This window comes from Eschrichtius robustus, chromosome 12 (genome assembly GCF_028021215.1).
Source record: "Eschrichtius robustus isolate mEscRob2 chromosome 12, mEscRob2.pri, whole genome shotgun sequence".
Classification (NCBI taxonomy): Eukaryota; Metazoa; Chordata; class Mammalia; order Artiodactyla; family Eschrichtiidae; genus Eschrichtius; species Eschrichtius robustus.
In genome coordinates this window covers 65,241,777-65,259,611 of record NC_090835.1, presented here as the reverse complement: position 1 = coordinate 65,259,611, position 17,835 = coordinate 65,241,777, and the positions used below count along the sequence as shown (strand labels likewise).

The window sequence follows — 17,835 nt, the reverse complement described above, 5'->3', positions numbered from 1 at the left end:
TAACCAAGTACAAATTCAACTTTCATAAAAATATATTGTGAATGGTCAAAAGGTAAGATAATTCAAGTATTTTAGGATATGTTCATGGAAGATGTATCCCATTCATAGGTAATGATAATTTCAAAACTGTATCAAACAAATTCATAGCGCTGAAGCTAAAAAAAAAAAAAAAAAAAAATCACTTAAGACACTATCCCTTCTTTAAGGAGCTCACCAGCCCAAGTGTGGAAACAGATGCAGAAAAGGAGAATTATAAATAAAATATTTGTTAGCTATGGCAATATAATTAGATGGTATTTGGAGCAATATTTTCAAATCTAGTCATTTAATTTTAAAAGTCACCCCCATTATTTAGTATTTAAAAAAATAATGTAGTATGCCAGGCCCTGTCCTTGTGAGAAAAAAATTAGTATCCTCATTTTATAAATGGAACCACAGGATTGAGATTTAAAACAAAAAAATCACCCACAGACAAATAGCTAGTACATGTTAGAGCTGAGAAAAGAACAGAGATCTTTCTGCCTTGAAATTAGTGCTCTTAAAATAACAGTGTACAGAGATCAGTATTTATTAAGGTGTGTCCTGCTAAACCAGTGTTTCATAGGATATTAAGTATTACAGACCCAAAGAAAAAGATTCCATAGTCGAATAATTTTGAGGAAGACTAGGAAAAACTGAATTGACAGGTTTCTTTACCATAAAGACTTTGCAAGACTTTACTATTCTAATATGCATGGTGAATCTCCTAAAACATGGTCTAACAAGTAGACTTTTCAAATGCATTTCACCCCAGAAGCTTTTTATTCTTTTTCTTCACTGAGTATTGTGAGGGGCTAGTGTTCCATGGAATACCCATTGAGAAATCCTACTCACTAGAAGACCAAGAAATATCCAAAGGTCAGGAACTAGAAATATTCATTAAGGAGAGAAAGAGGCCTTAGTGGGCTCATGACAGCTGTCTTTAAATATTTATCTCATCAAATAAGGACATAGTATTTCATCAAAGGGAAAATCTAGATTTAATGAATGGAAGAGAAATTTCACCTCAATATAATATTCCAATAAGAATTTTCTTTAAAAATGTAAGAGCTGTCCAACAAAAGTGTTAATCATTTGTAAAAGGTGTTACCCAAGCAATTTCTGCACTGGTCTGAAAACACCACTAATGTCCCTTTCTAATTCTTATATGTGATGGCTCATTTGCAGTAATTATCAGCTGAGGTTTTCATACATTTAGTATTTCAGATTCTCTGTCCATTTTTGTACCATTTTGAATTAAGCATTTTATAGACAGAAGACATACAGGTTAACTGTCAGAATCTATTGCAAATACAATGTCTTCCATCAAAATCCACATAACACTACACACACTTTACACTATGCCAGGGAAAAATAAAGCCACTCTTCTCCAATTTATAAAACAACAAGTAATTCAAATCATCTTAATTATAAATTTCATATGTGCAGAATAAAATGAGTTTTCTCATTTACAAAATGAGGTGAAGGGCCTGAAAATCACATACAGGGTAGCATGAGACCGTCTAGCACACAGATTGGTGTAAGGAGTAGGAAAAAGCTGTGAAATGTACAAGACACGTTTCAGATCAGTTACATGTATCTTTCATGTGTCTATACCTGCCTTGATGCCATTACACTCAAAGAAGCATGATTTGATAGACCAGTGGGTTATCAATGGATTTTACTACAATGTAACATTTATTTGCTAGGATAATAAGTCAGATATAAATTTGATACCTATTTGTGTATTCCTTGATGATCTGATATATGCTAATCTTAATTGTTTCATTTTCAAATCGGCTGTTGCTCCGGTCCTTATATATCCTGAATTCTGCTGCTGTCACTGCTTCTCCATGAGGAATCTGAGTAAGATCAAACCGGAATTCTTTGTAATGCCTTCGCTGGTGAGAAAAATCCTTGTCTCTTTCAACTGAAAAAAAAAAAAAAAAAGAAGTAAAAAGTTAGGCCTTTATAAAGTATGGAAATTAATGGTAAATTCTTTCACTTTGAAAACAAACAAGCAGGATGTTATAAAACTGGGAAAACATAAAACCACAGACTCATATGTGTTTCCAGTTGAAGGAAGTTCCACAAACCAACAGCCTTTAGTTCAAAAGCAATATAACCTCTGTGGTTTTATACAAATTCCTGGCTCCTAAATGGAAAGGTTATCCAAAAATGTTTTTAAAAGTGAAGGTTGTAAAGTTATTACTAGTGTGTATCAAGTACCAGAACAGAGAAGGGTTCATACAGGAATTAGCACTCTGTGATAGAAAGCTCCAGAGTTCCAGGTGAAGTCAATGGTGAGATTTAGCACAGTCAAGGGAGGAAAGTCAGACGGAGGCCTGAGGAGCTGCTGGCACAGTGGGGCTGTGTTTATGAAATTTTAGAGGTCAAGGAAACAAAACAAATGCATTTTCACAAGAAAGATTGTTCCTAAAGTGTCTTCCCGGGAGACATTTTTCCTCCTTTTAGCAAATGCAAAGCTCTACCTTTTTTAATGCATTTTCATTTATTCTTATAGATTATTGAGTGCAACCTCCCCAACCCGTGGTGCAGAATCCAGTCTCCCAAAGATCTCTGCTCTTATGCAAAATTGAGAGATGAACATATTTCCGCCTTCAGCAACCTTCCTACCAAATGAGGTCAGAGAATTTTTCCTCTTGGGAATATTGAGGAGTGTCGAGGGATTCAGGACAGTGTCAGGCATATCATTACATAATCCAGCTTTGTAAAATGATGTATTATTGGGTACAGTCTATGCTTGTTACTGACCAGTGTTCTTGGCCTTTCCTAATCAATAGAAATTGATAAGAGGCCAGACAAGAATTTCAGGCAAGGCTTTATTGGGGGCCCTGCTATAGCAGGGGGGAGCAAAAACAAGTAACAGGTTCCCTTGCTTGCTCCCAAGTTGGGGCGAGCTGGTTCCTTATATGGGGTGAGGGTAGGGGTGTGTCCAGGAGTTGGGCCAGAGGCGGGGCTTAAGTGGTTTGCCCACCCCTTACGTGGTGTTGAGTGCAGGGGGCATGTGCAGTACCCTGCTTTTGCTCCAGGCTCTTCAGAAGTGGCAATTGGGTTTTTGGCCTTTTTGTATCTTCTTGTCCATAATTTGCCCCAACTGTTCATGAACGCAGCTCTATTTAGTCCCTTATAGTTTCTTTGTATTTTATTGCTTGAGGAGAGATATTTGTCCAGGTGCACGCACTGCAGCAAAGGGTCCCAGGTCCCAGGTCATAGCCTGTCTCATGCTGGGTACCAAAATCTTTCTTAAGGAACCACCTATTAAAAGGGCTCATTTTTAGTAATGCAATATCATTTAATGGAATTAAGTTTCTCAGTGCTGGTAGGTTTCTCAAAACCTCAGTTACCTCAGATAATATAGGACAGATTACAAAAAAAAAAAATCACTGCAAAGCATTGTGTTCCAAGTGTCTCACAAACCTACAAAAATTTTTTAGAATATATCCAGTGACATTTCATTGCTGAAATGTTGTTACAAGAAGATAAAAGATGTATGTTATATAAACAATTCACAATGTTCAAAAATTGGATTAAGACACAAAAAATATCTTTAGGAGGTTAATTGAAATGATACCAACACTGCTAAAAATATATGAAACTTGGGATCCTTAACTAGAGGAAAGGTCAAGATTAAGGAAGAGAGAAGGCAATCATGATCATCGAGGAGTGATTTTTGGGAACCCAGGCTGCTGGACTCCTAAATTCTAGTGCCAGACAAGGCTCCATGTCTGAGAGGAAGTTCATGACAAAGGAACCCACAATTCCTTGCCTTCATCCTCCAAAATAATCTCTGGTTTATTTTCTCCAGAGGAGTAGGAGATGGTTTAAGAGAGCTAGGAGCTCAGCCCCACCTCCATCTCAGATACCTACACCAGCAAAGAGGAAAATGTAAGCTACACCTGGAGGCATTTTCCTCCCACGGACTTGGTGAGAACGGCGCTCTCGGGCTGCCTGGGTACACCAACACCACTCCCGTGACTCATGAGGTTTTGTTTTATTTAAGTATCATTATCTTGGTCCTAAGAGAAGTCCATTCCCCTGGAGAGATCATTAATTAACTTTCCCTAAATAAGGAGGATGACTGCATTTTTAAGATCCTATTTTGGTACATAACTTAAACCTCTTGTCTGTCTAAGCTACAACTGGCAGTAGTGTAGACTGCTATGAACGGGTCTCCATCTCCAAAGTGTAAGGGCAGAAAATACCTACAAACTGGATCTTTAATAACTAGAATGTACGTATGAATATTAAAACTAGCCACAACTCTTATTTACAGAAAAACTACATTTTTTTTTTAAAGAATCAATTTTATTTATTTATTTATTTTTGGTTGCGTTGGGTCTTTGTTGCTGCATGCAGGCTTTCTCTAGTTGTGGCGAGCGGAGGCTACTCTTCGTTGCGGAGCACAGGCTCTAGGCGCACAGGCTTCAGTAGTTGTGGCATGCGGGCTCAGTAGTTTTGTCTTGCAGGCTCAGTAGTTGTGGCGAACCAGGCTTAGTTGCTCAGCAGCACGTGAGATCTTCCTGGAGCAGGGCTCAAACCCATGTCCCCTGCATTGGCAGGCAGATTCTTAACCACTGCGCCAAAAGGGAAGTCCCAACAAAGAACTACATTTAATTCGCTGTAAACTTTTCTCTGATCCTAATTTAAACAAAGTAGATGACATCATGAAACAGTATTTAAATAGAACTGTTCTAAGCATTTTATTGATATTAACATATTACACTTCATAACAACCTATGAGGTAGGTTCTATTATCAGCCTCATTTTGAAGATGAAGAAACTGAGGAGGTAGAGAAAAAAAAATACCTTGCCAAAGAATTTGAATCCAAGCATTTCATGCCACCAAGCTATGATTCTTAAATGCCAGGATAGGCTGCTTCTGCTTAGAGACTACTACTTTGTCCTAATTTACTAAGTATTTATGCTTTAATAAAGATCTGATAATTTAGGAGTTTGGGATTAACAGAAACATGCTACTGTATATAAAATAAGTAAACAACAAGGACCTATTGTATAGCACAGGGAACTATACTCAATATTTTGTAATAACCTATAATGAAAAAGAATATATATATAATATATATTAATATATGTATGAATCATTTTGCTGCACACTTGAAACTAACACAACATTGTAAATGAACTATACTTCAATTAAAAAAAGAAAAAGAAAAGGAAAAGTGATCTGAAATCTTGCATTCACAAGTCCAAAATCCAAAAAGCTCTGAAAACTGAAAATTTGGCTTCAACTTCACTTGGCAGAAGAACTGGAAATTAACTGATTTGAGGTGACTTTAAAGTCCCTATTTATCTCACTTTAACTTACTGGTTTGCTGCAGAAATGTTCCCGGTGTTTGACTACGTGGCACTGTCCCAGACTCTGCTTGAGGAGTTCCATACTTTATGATCTAAGCATTCATCAGTCATTCAAAAATATATATTCTCTATTCTGAAAGTCAATATTCAAAATTCTAAATGATAACAATCATTATTCAATTTTCCATTAACAATCAATTTTATATTTGAAATTTAGACAAAAATAACTATAGTCTTGTCTTGGACATAAGGGCTTTGACATGTGTTTGTTATGGTCCAATCTAAAGCATGCACCTGCGTAATGCAGATGAGTATTGAATTCATATTATGTAAAGTCATCTACTGTTCTGGAATCCCCTGTGAGATGTTAGTGTAATAAAGTGGAAAGCTAGAATTTCAGCTGTTATTATAAAATTTCAGCTTTCTAATCCAGGCTCTTTAACCTAACCCCTTAAGGGGGCAGAGTTTCAAAGAGTTTAATAAAATTTTATATTAAATATACCACACAGAATAAAGTTGTAGTGCAGTTTTGTCCAGTGATTCAAATTCCTATATCCTACTGCTTTGAATTATAATTGCCCTGGTAAATTCCATGGGACATGTTGCAGTGAGTAATGGAATAAAAGTAGTACTTATATAGCCTTGCACTCCTAATGATGGTCACAAATATTCACAAGGTAATCTCAGTTACCTAGATAGGTGTCAAATATTAATATCCCTGACTTAAGAATAAGAAATTGGGTGATAAAAAAAAATAAAAAAATAAAATACACTTATGCCAAAAAAAAAAAAAAAAAAGAAATTGGGTGATGACAGCTAGGTGGTAACAGATGTCTGTCTTCTAAAGCTCATTGTAAATCTTTGTTCAATGTCCATACCACCTACATAATGACATCCTACTTAGAGACTAGTTCGTTGTTAGTACAGGTGACCCTTGAACAATATGGGGTCCAGGAGAACTGACTCCCTGTGCAGTCAGAAAATCTGCATATAACTTTGACCCCACAAAAACTTAACTACTAATAACCTTACTGATAACATAAACAGTTGATTAACACATATTTTGTATGTTATGTGTATATCTACATATATTTTATGCACTCATGACATACCTAACTTTTTCTTAATTTTCCTGATATTTCTAGGTTATGCTGTTTATGTCTGAGTTTTTTCAAATTGCTGCAAATCTCCAAAAAAATTTCCAATATATTTATTGAAAAAAATCTGCATATAAGTGCACCCATGCAGTCCCACCCATGTTGTTCGAGAGTCAACTGTATATTCAAACAATGTTAATCAGCAATACACAAAAATGTGGAGAACAGGTGGAGAAGCAAGGGTTTGATCACCAGTGTGTAATTGGCATCTAACACAATACAATGCCTGATCTGAAGAAGTCTTCTAACAAACATTGGTTGAATGAAAGACTATGAACAGATCAAAAGCTGGTTCTGTCTTTTCACTCAGCACCATCCTGCTGCATTTCCCATTGACTGAGGGCATGATAATTTATTTAACTCTCATTTGGGAGGGCATGTATTTTATTTAATACTCACTTATGTCCATAAGTTTCTATTACTTGCTCAAGAGCCCACAGCCTATAATTGGGAGAGAAGAGATTTCAACCAAGTGTCAAGATTTCAACTCCCAAAGCCCTCAACAACACGACCCTGTGTGTTTGTTTGTTTTTTCTGGATGTAGTTTTGTTTGTTTTATCTAATTATCCCTAAGGAGAGTTGATATTTCAATGCTTACATTCTCCTCTACGAGATGCTCCTACCCTACAGAGGATGCCATACATTCTGGACTCCGCTCCTTCTAGAACTCACTTCCTCCAATCTTTATCTTAGCAAAAGTTGTATCATATTCACTTATTTAGTACTGATTCCATTTCTTATCTAAGAAAATGTTTATGAATAAGCAGGTGATTGTATTCACGACCTGAATTAGCGTTATATAATATCTCTATTAACATGCAACTTTTCCTACAACTATATTTTAAAAACAACACTCCCAAAACAGATGAAAGAGAACATACACACACATTTCGTATTCCTTAGATGTAAGCTTTTTATAGGAGCTATCTTTGCCTTGTTCATATTGTGATGATTTTATATATTAAATATATTGTGTTTCTCCATAAGTTACAGTGGGCTGTATAACACATTGCAATTGTAAATGGCTTGAGAAACTTAAAAGATAAACAAATAAACAAGTAGAAAAAAATCATTAAAATGTATACTATTTGGGGGTTTTGATTCATAGTGTATTAAATATTTGGACCTTTCAATTCATTTTTTCATTTCTATGTTACATCAACAAAACCATGTGTGAGTTTCCAAAACATCTTTATTATCATTTCTAATAAAATCTGTGTTACCAGATTAAAATCTGCCAGACTCCATAAAGGTCATAATTACATTCCTATTAAATGGTAGAAGAGATCTCCTCATTCCCAGACAAGACAAAGAAAAACAAAGTGAAACAAAACAAAACAAAAAAGCAGAAGGGTGAGCTCACTCAAGCCAGACCCAGACTTGTCCAAGGGGATAAAACGACACAAGGGTTAAAACAGGTTGAGACCAAGAGGTTAACACTTGTCTCTGGTGGAGACCATTTCCTCATCCCATACCATAGACACCATTTCTTTCATGTGAAGTGGAAAAGAGAGTTTAGGAACAAATATAACTAGATTTAAAACACATCCTGTATCAGTTGATTCACCTTTGAAAAGTGCACTTAAAAAGAGAACACATGTATACGTATAGCTGATTCACTTTGCTATAAAGCAGAAACTAACACACCATTGTAAAAAAAAAAAAAAAAAAAGAGAGAGAGAGAACACAACCACCTGCCCAGACTGCTATTTTCATATCTGCTTACATATCTAACTAGATCAACAGGCTGTATTTTGCCAAACAGCCATGAAAACATGACACTGATGCCTTGCACTCGTCTCCCACTGTCATTTATGGTACATGCTTGTTTTGAAGGTCGTTACATGTAAACCAGTGACTATCACCATAAATTAAACAAGTCTATCAACACAGGGTTGTTTATTTACCTGAGCTGATAGTGGCCCACAGTGCTCTCTACAAAAATTAAAGAGTTGCTTTCTGCATATACATACACACCAACTTACAGAAAAGAAACCATCAAAAATCAGCAAAATTGATACAGCTTACCACTAAAAACATGATCATAATGATGGTAGGGAATGTACCTCCTTCTGCTTCTAGGAAGCAGGTTTTGTGTCTTCCAAACATTTCTTTCTATGAACCAACTAGAACAACTGAAAGGTCACCTACACTGACAGAACCAGAGAATGAATTTATTTTTATAGTTTGTTTTTGTAAAAAAGTGGCAACATCAAAGCATACAAGAGGTAAAATATGAATCAGAAGACTCACATTCCATGAGTCATGGGCTGAGAGTGAAAAGAAACAGGATCGCCTTTATAGAAGCACCAAACTACATTCTAAATGCTCTAAATTGCCAAAGTTCTGCAAAGATTAAGCTTCTTGTGTTTAAAGACAAGACGTACTCTGAAGCCTTTTATTGTTGAGATATAACTTAACAGAAGTTAATGACTGATGGCAGTCTCTTTTTTCCAAACAGACACCTCTCTGAATGACTTTATCATAAGTAGAAATTGGATAGAAATGTCCTGACTAAACATTTTGCTGTCTACAATATCTGAAGAGTAGAACTAATTAACAGAGGATTGCAGTTTTATCTATTTAGTGATTTATCTGCTGTCTTAAGGGGATGCATCCATGGGCAATCAGTCTTAATCTCCCACACAAGGGCTGTAACTTGGAAGATTCAAATAGAATCAGTAGCTGCAAGACAAAGATAGCGTTTTCCCAGTAGTGCAGCCAGCTGTTGAAAGAATACAGATCATTGTTTGCTGCTGAGTGCAAAAAATCATTAAGAGATTACTCATAGAATTATTACTTATCTGTGTTACATTTTAAAGTGAAAGAAAAAAAGCAAAGTTATCCTGTGACTACCAAGATGTTTCACCCCACAAGGCATCTTTCACTGACTAGTCCGCTGAGAAACATAAACTTGGTCCTATAAAGGTCTATTCATTGGTCAGTGAATGCACATGTTACATGTTTCTTTGAAAGGATAACCATCCCAGAGAGTGTGGTAAACTCCAGATTCCAGAAACCCTAAGAGCCTCTTAATACCACAGCCATGTGTGACTTGAAAAAGGGAAAATTGTCCCCCTGAGTGGTTTGTTTCAAAGAACAATTTCAATTGACTTTCAAATGTCCTGTAGTTGAAATACTCTTGCTGGTATTCATAAATGCTTCATGAATACAGTTTTATAAGGAAGAAAAATCGCAAAAGAAAGGTGAGATGGTTAAATAATTTCAATGTTGTCCTATGATAGCTAAACAAATTGATTTCCTGAATCGATTAAATACACAGCACATAATTTTGAAATTTACAAAATTGAATTAATGATCCAATAGTTATATATTATTTTGATTTAAAAAAACATGAGTGATTTAGGGACACAAAGAATTAAGTCTTAAAGAGAACAGACTTGTGGTTGCCAAGGGGGAGGGGGCTGGAGCAGAGAAGGATTGGGAGTTTGGAATTAGTAGATGCAAAGTATTATATATAGAATGGAAGAATAACAAGGTCCTACAAGATCCTACTGAATAGCACAGGAAATTATATTCAATATCCTGTGATAAACCATAATGGAAAATAATATGAAAAAGAATATATATATGTATAACTGAGTCACTTTTGCTGTACAGCAGAAATTAAACACAACATTGTAAATCAACTATACTTCAATAAAATTTTAAAGAAAAAGAATTAAGTCTTGTGTAAGACAGCTTTGGAACGGGGAGGAAGATGGTCTCAAGGTCTCCCTTCCCTCCTCAGACTGGATGCGCCCAGCACTCAGCCCCCAGGGGTTATTAGAATACAGTAATAATAATAATGATACATGTCAAGCATTGGTATGAAAACTGATATGTTCAATAATAAATAAACAATAATAGCAATAAAGTAATTATTGATTTCTTAAAATTAATATATTTGAATTTTTTATTTTTTCTCCCTTATTTGATCCAGTCCCAATCCTGGCTGTCAGGGAGCTGCTTTTCTCTTTCTCACCTTCCATATATACTCATCTTGATTATCTTAAAAAGAGCCACTGTGATCCCTCTAACTTTATTCAAGCCCCAAATATTAATCGGATAATTGCTCTCGGCCAAAGCCTAATAGTTAAGATTTGAGAAGCAAAGAGACAGGAGCTCAGGATGAGAAGGACAGATGTAAAAAAGTACCATTGTGGCACAATCATGTTGGGGTTTGGGAGGGACATGTGTGGGGGCAGAATAAGAAAGGAAGGAGCAACAAGCTGTGCAGCAGGCTTCAAGGGGAGGTCATTTTGAATTTGGTCTTAAAGGATTATCACCAGGGAGAGAAAGGAATTCATATAGATGGAAAGCGATGTGAAAGCTTAGGGCCAAAGGAGTGAATAATAAATAGTTCATTGTCATTGCACATGTTGGGTCTAAGGTGGACCTGGACCCTAGACCTAAGATCCTCTAACTTAAGATGCTTCCCACACGTCAGAGGTTGAAATCCCAATTCTACTTAAAACCTCCAGTTTGAATTCTACAAAGACTACTTTGAAAATTCTCACCCACATTAATTTCTCCTGCTGGGAGCCCCAGAGCACTTGTTCTCTTCCTCCCTTTCTAATACAGAGCTGTCATAATGGGACCACAGTGAAGACTTGGATTTGAGGTGAGAAGAATTTAAATTCAATCTTAGTTCCCTAACCTGTTAAAAGAGTGTGATATTAGAAAAGATACTCAACATCCCTGAACCTTTATTTATCCATGTTTAAAATGGCCAGTCATGAAAGACCTCCTCCACAGTGTGCTGTAGAGGTTAAATAATATTTGAAAGAGAGGATCATAGCATAGTGGCTGGAACAGAGCAAGTTCTCAAAAAGCAGTAGCTATTGTGTGAATTACTTTCTATTTGCACTGTAATTATTATGTCACCTTAGATTAATCCCATAGAGTAAGATACTTCAGAGGAATATCCATGGTTTCTTTTTGTTTTGTCTCTTACCTTTGTATTTCTACATATACAACAAACAGGACTTTTAATACAGTAAATGGTCAATAAAAGTTTAATTGTAAAAAATTGCTACCTGGCTTAAAACGCAGCCATGCTGATGATCAAAATGTCAATTTCTTTATCTGGAATATAGATATATTAATAAAGGTGATGACTATTACCATTTTTAAATTTTGTTATAGTGTTTTAATTTCATTATAACAAAATTAAAAAGACAAAATTTTTTGTTTTTTTAATTTTGCTATATAATTTTGTTATAGTGTTATAGTTTTTAATTGTGTTATTTGTTTAGTTATAGCTATATAATTTTTACATAGTGTTATAGTAGTGTTAAAAAAATCAGTCTAGATTTTTACAAGAGTGGGTAGTTAGAAAATAATTGTATTTACTTGATACCTTGTTTAGATATTTCACATCTATAAGGTAGAGAACACATTTTTGACATTCATATATTACTCACCAATCCAATCAGATTAGCTGGTTCTGACATACTTCCTCTTTAAATGAGTCAGAAAGTCACTTATTTTTATCCCTGAAGACAACAATACATCCTGACATATAGAAAATATTTTGTTATTTTTTTGATTATAGGCATTTTATACAGGAAATAATTAATTGGAATTTAAAGCAAATATTCATCTTTTGTGGGTTGGATATTAATGTTAAACTTCAAAAGTCAGTTTAGAATTAATAATCACAGAGAATGGTACCTGATTAATTCATTTTGTGTAATAAAAAATGATTACTTAATGATGAGTGGATATGCTTAGTATGTAAATAATGGATTTCAGTTACACTATGTATAAATATTTGAGAAAGTTTGTGTTTACCTACAAGAAGTCAATGTAAAAACACAACTATCTGATAATCACCTTTTGGTAAATATTTATCTCATGTTTTCTTTAGTGGAAAAATCTGTGGGGTTTGTAGATTGCCTGGCAGCTAGAGGTCAACCATTCCAATCTCACCAGATTTCACTGAATGACTTTGTGAATCCTTCTGCTTCATCAGTAAAATAAAACAGTCCATTTTTAACCACCTGAAGGCGATAGAGGTTACAGTAAGTGATATACAGCAAAGAACCTTCCTTTATACTTGGGTACAATGAAATGATAGTTTATCTACAATGAATACTTGCAGTTATCTGACAAAAACAGGTCAAAGGTTTTGTGAGTTTTCTTCTGAAATTGCTCAAGGCCTTCTCTAATGACTGATAATTGAAAACAGAGACTGGGACTCCCAAATGTGATAGGTGACAGATGAGCAGTAGATTAATGCCAATACTTGGTTAGGAGACACTAAAAGTTCAGGGGTCACAGGAATTAGCCATTGTGCTACTGTGAAAAGGCAGACATCAAAAGTCTATTATCCCCTTAATAGCTCTTCCCTGAGCCTGAAATCTGTTCTCACTTGCTTTTGTTATAATTTAGAGATATCTCGATGCCATGATACACGTGATGTAAAAGTGAAACCACTCACCCTAAGTGTATCAATAGTTAAGGTTTGCATGTTTTTATTTCCATAGTAAAAAAAAAGATTGTTTTCCTATCACATTCTTAGTGTACTCACATGTATTCTTAGTGTACTCACATGCTCATTTTGGAGAATTTCAGAAACATCTTGTCCATAAAAAAGAATAATTCTACTTAATGGAAAAGAGGAAAGCTAGAAAACTTGGCATTAAATGTGTACAGAATTTCTCTATGGGGGAAAATGAAGGAAGTTTAAGACAGTTTGCATAGTAGAAAGGATATGAGAATTTCTGTAGCTGAACAAACAAATAAATGTCTTTCTCACATGAACTCCTTTAAGTTTTAAATCAGTATGATAGCTTTTATAGAGTTCACTCAAGTTCAATCTGTGGTTCAATCCATCATTTTGAAACAAAAGCAAACTCTACATTTTTTCTGCCTGATGGGTTGCATCAGTGAAGTTTGGTACAGGAAGTTTGGTACTTAAAACCGGATCAAGTTATTAGAGACACAGTTACACGGTTTTACAGGTTTTTAGGAAAAGGAATAAAATGGTGTATTTGGATGTATTACCTATATACTCTATACCTAATATAAAGGTACCTGATTTATCTGTTCTGCTTAGGCAAGGACCACAAGCAGCCACTGGTGGCCCATGTTTGCTTCCTGCGATGTGCGTATAGCTGTCTGCCTCCAGCACCAGATTTCAAGCTTGACAACAACAGCTTTGCTTGGCTCATTACTGTACACTCGGCTCCTACCTCAGTCTCTGGCACACAGTAGGTGGTCAATATACATGGGAAATGAATGAATATAAAAATATAGGCATATATGTCTGATTCTGGTTCTTTTTGTTTGTTCATTTGTTTGTTTCAGGAGGGAGAGTAAATGCAGACCCCATTAATCCAGCTTAAGCAAAAACCCTTCCACCATTTATTCTTTTTTTTTCAGTTGAAGTCTAGTTGATTTACAATTCAACCATTTATTCTTGGATGAGTCTTGCCCATGTTTTGAAATAGTATTCTTCCTAATGATATATTTCTTTTTCCCTTTCTTCTTTGAAAGGAATTCAAATAAATAATGAAAACTTAGAATGTTAATGTCTTATATTTATTTTGTTTCCACTAGCTATACTGGTACTTAAAGACATATGCTGGACTAGTAGAATCTCTGATTCTTCAATGGACATATTATTCTTGGGGAAGGAGAAAAAGGTAATAGAAAAATTAACATTTGTCTATTTTATGGTTATCAATAGAATTGTATTTAGAATGATTTGCAGAATAAATTGTAGATGATAATATTTATGCATTTTGATTATAATATAATAATTTATATATTCTCATTAATTTTTCTCTATTTACATGAAAACATGAATTCATTCCTCTACAATATGTATATGTAATATAAATCTTTGATAACATGTTCATAATATTATTAATGTTCTTCCCAAAATATTGAAAATAGTTGCTCCTTTCAGAAATATGCTTTGTTTTTGTTAATTTCTTTTTTGTTAGAAAAAATTTATTAGAACTGCTTTTATTTGGTATGTTTTCCTAACATCATCCTTGAAAGTGAAAGTTCATTTCATCCGCCTGAGTGTTTACAGATAGAAACTGGAATGCATAATACATGACTTGTTTAATATTTCTTTACAGCACATTATTAAAACTGTGAGTTAGATGAGTCAATACGTTGTATTAAAAAAGGTTTTCTATAATTGGAGACCTACTTAAGAACATGTGCTAGATTTAATAAAGATGTAACAAGTGCCAGAATCAATAAAGAAATCACATGACCTTCCCACATTTATGGAATGAGACCGCATTGTAGAGTCAAGAGACCCTTAGTGGTCTCAGGTCACAGAGTTTTCATGTGAACAGTCTCATATTTTTGTTGATCTGGTTTCACACTCCTGGGTTTTTCCTTTGTATTGGGATTTCAGGCCAACCACAAAACTCAGAGCAAAATTCTGAGAAGAATCATTGAGCAGTATCTGGTTTTGAGTTCAAACTATACAAAGCCTCCAAGATTCTTAAGATGCACACCTGGAAAGAACAATAAGTCTTCTGAGATCCAGCTCAGATGATCTCATTTTAGATTCAAATTTAATAACTTCCTGAGTCTCCAATCCAATTTTATATTAATTATCAGATGGCCTGTTTTCTGATGGTTTTATTGCTAGTAGTTGGACTTGTTCTCAATGTTATTTCATAATCCATCCAATGAACCCATATGTACTGTTACATAAAGAGCCAAATTCAGCAATGGGAAAAGCTAAATACCAACTTCATTTAAACCACATATTCCTCCAAATGGGCAGGAACTGGTGAGACCTAGTACCAGAAGTGAGTACAAAGAGCAGGTATGAGTGTGGGGTTAAAATAAGAATGTTTGAGTATTAGATGTTTAAGTAGCTGGTGGATTCATAGATCACCCTCCACATCTGTCCTAATGAGTGCTCTGGCCACATGAGCAGAAATTTGGAAGTTTTCTGGAAAACTGGCATCACCAGCACAGTTGAGAATGTAGTATTCTGGAAACAGAGGAACTAGACCAACCCATGCATACTAAATGCTGAGTTCTGGGCTTCTTTCCCCACTCAATTTCTGGAATGTTGACACCCAGGCCTGTGCCTTCCAAATAAGAGAATGAAAGGGTCCTCTCATTGAAATCTGACCATTCCCAGCAGAAAGAATAAGTCTCCACAAAATGGCAAAGCAAGAATATCTTAGATAAAAAATAATATCAAGTTCCACCCATATGCTAAGAGCTTCTAATCAGCTTTTTAATCTCTTGCAATTAAATAAGAGCTGACAAGCAAAGATCACTAATAGCTGAGAAAATTCTCTCCCTTTAAATATAGAGATAAGAGTAGATTTTTTAAAAAAGGAACTTGTAGGTATTTCATAAAAAGAAAAAAATTGCTAAAAACTACCATAATATCTTTTGAGAGCCAAGGGAAGCTTTTGCACCCGTGAAACAACAAGATGCTCTAAAAAACAAATATTCAATGCTAAAACATGTCTTGGATATGAAGTTGAAAATCAATCTCAGTTTGAAAGATTAAGCTCAAGAAATTTTCAAAACGGACAGCAATTAGTCAAAAGAATGGAAAATAGGAGAGGAAGACTGAAAAAAAAAAGAAAGAAAGAAAGAAAAAAAAGCATTAGTTCAGAATTAGCCCTAATAATAGTGGTTCCATAAAGAGAGATCAGGAAACAATGAAGAAATCATCAAAGAAATAATTCAGTTCACTGATCCAAGTGCAAAAGTCTCAGGATTGAAAATGTCTGCTTTGTAGACAAAGGGAAGTTTCTACAAGTTTCTGGACACAAAATACAAGCTACATACATAGGGATCAGGAATCAAAATAGATTTAGACTTCTCAAAAACAACACTGCCATCTATAAGACAAGGGACCATGACTTCAAAATCATGATGAAAAATTATTTCCACCCTAGAATTCCATATTCGACTCAATTATCCCTCAAATATGAAGGTATAATAAGGATACTTTCAGACATTGCAAGGTGTCCAAAATTTGATTCCCAAAAAATATTTCTTAGGAATTTCCTGAAGAATTTGCTCCTTCAAAACACCATACTAAGTAAGTCAGACAAAGAAAGACAAATATCATATATCACTTATATGAGGAATCTAAAAAAAAAACAAATGATACAAATGAACTTATTTACAAATCAGAAGCAGACTTACAGACTTAGAGAATGAACTTATGGTTACCGGGGGGAAGGGTAGCGGGAAGGGATAGATTGGGAGTTTGGGATTGACATGTACAGACTGCTATATTTAAAATAGATCATATAGGACCTACTGTAAAAAGTAAGAAATAAAAATAAGTAAATAAATGCTTCACAAGTAAAAAGTCAAAAAGCAAACAAACAAACAAAAGCAAAAAACATACCAGCCAGAAAGAAGATGAAGGCATAAGCTACAGGAAAGAGGAGGTTTGACACAGGAGAAACAAAGATAATTCACAGAATGATGATGAAGGGAGATCCCAGGATGACAGCTGTGCTCTGGACACAGAGGCAAACAGTCCGTATTGGAGCCATGCGACTCCACAGAAAGATACCTTAAGGCTAACATCACAAGATGCCATTTCCCGTTCGCACCATCCTTTGACAAAGTCTAGGTGAACCTGAGCCAGACTTGGACCCAGAAGTATCTTTCCTTACATGTATTTATGAAGTTCCTGCTCTCTCCTCAAAGTCCTGCTGTCTGGGTCATCTGAGAATACTCACTTTTCCCATAGAAGTATTTTGTTTTTCCTTTTTTGATGTATTCCTCCAAGTTGGCCGTTGATGACACTGAGACCAGAAGCTGAGACTACAACACAGCCCACACTCCCTCATGCATTTCAGCTGAGTGGGTCATACCTGGCCTCACCACACTACAGCCCCATAAATTCCCAGGACACCACCTCCCCAGGAAGGACAATTAAAAGCTGCCAAGCAAACTGAACCAGAATTTTATTCACAAGCTGTGTTTAACTCATCTTCTGGCAACATTCGCCTAAACACTTTGACTTAAATAAGGAGTTTTGTGCTTCCTATTAGTTTTAATAATAATTGGTTTTATCTTTACTTATATGTGAAATACATCCAATTAAAATAAAATACATCATTGAGATAGAGAAAAATAACTTAGTCAAGTTCATGTTTACTGTGATCCTTGAAGCATGGATTCAAATCCAGTTCTGACCACATCAGCGCCTCTTAGGAAATGTTCCCAAGAGGCTACAGAATTTCTTTTTGAACGTTTATCTTTATCCTCTGCCTCAGTGTTTATTCTAATTCCAAAATTCTAGTTTCTCATTTTACCTTTGGACATCTTTCCTTTATGAAGAAACCACAGAGTG

At 35.2% G+C, this 17,835-nt stretch overlaps 1 protein-coding gene across 2 annotated transcripts in view; it reads right to left on the bottom strand.

The window, feature by feature from the left end:
- BMP5 (bone morphogenetic protein 5) overlaps positions 1-17,835 on the bottom strand; it is a 119,189-nt gene that overhangs the window by 61,558 nt on the left and 39,796 nt on the right. For both annotated transcript variants that reach the window (XM_068557806.1, XM_068557807.1), the window contains exon 2: positions 1,756-1,948. In XM_068557806.1, coding sequence (XP_068413907.1) covers positions 1,756-1,948 — 193 coding nt within the window. The remainder of the gene's footprint in view (positions 1-1,755; positions 1,949-17,835) is intronic.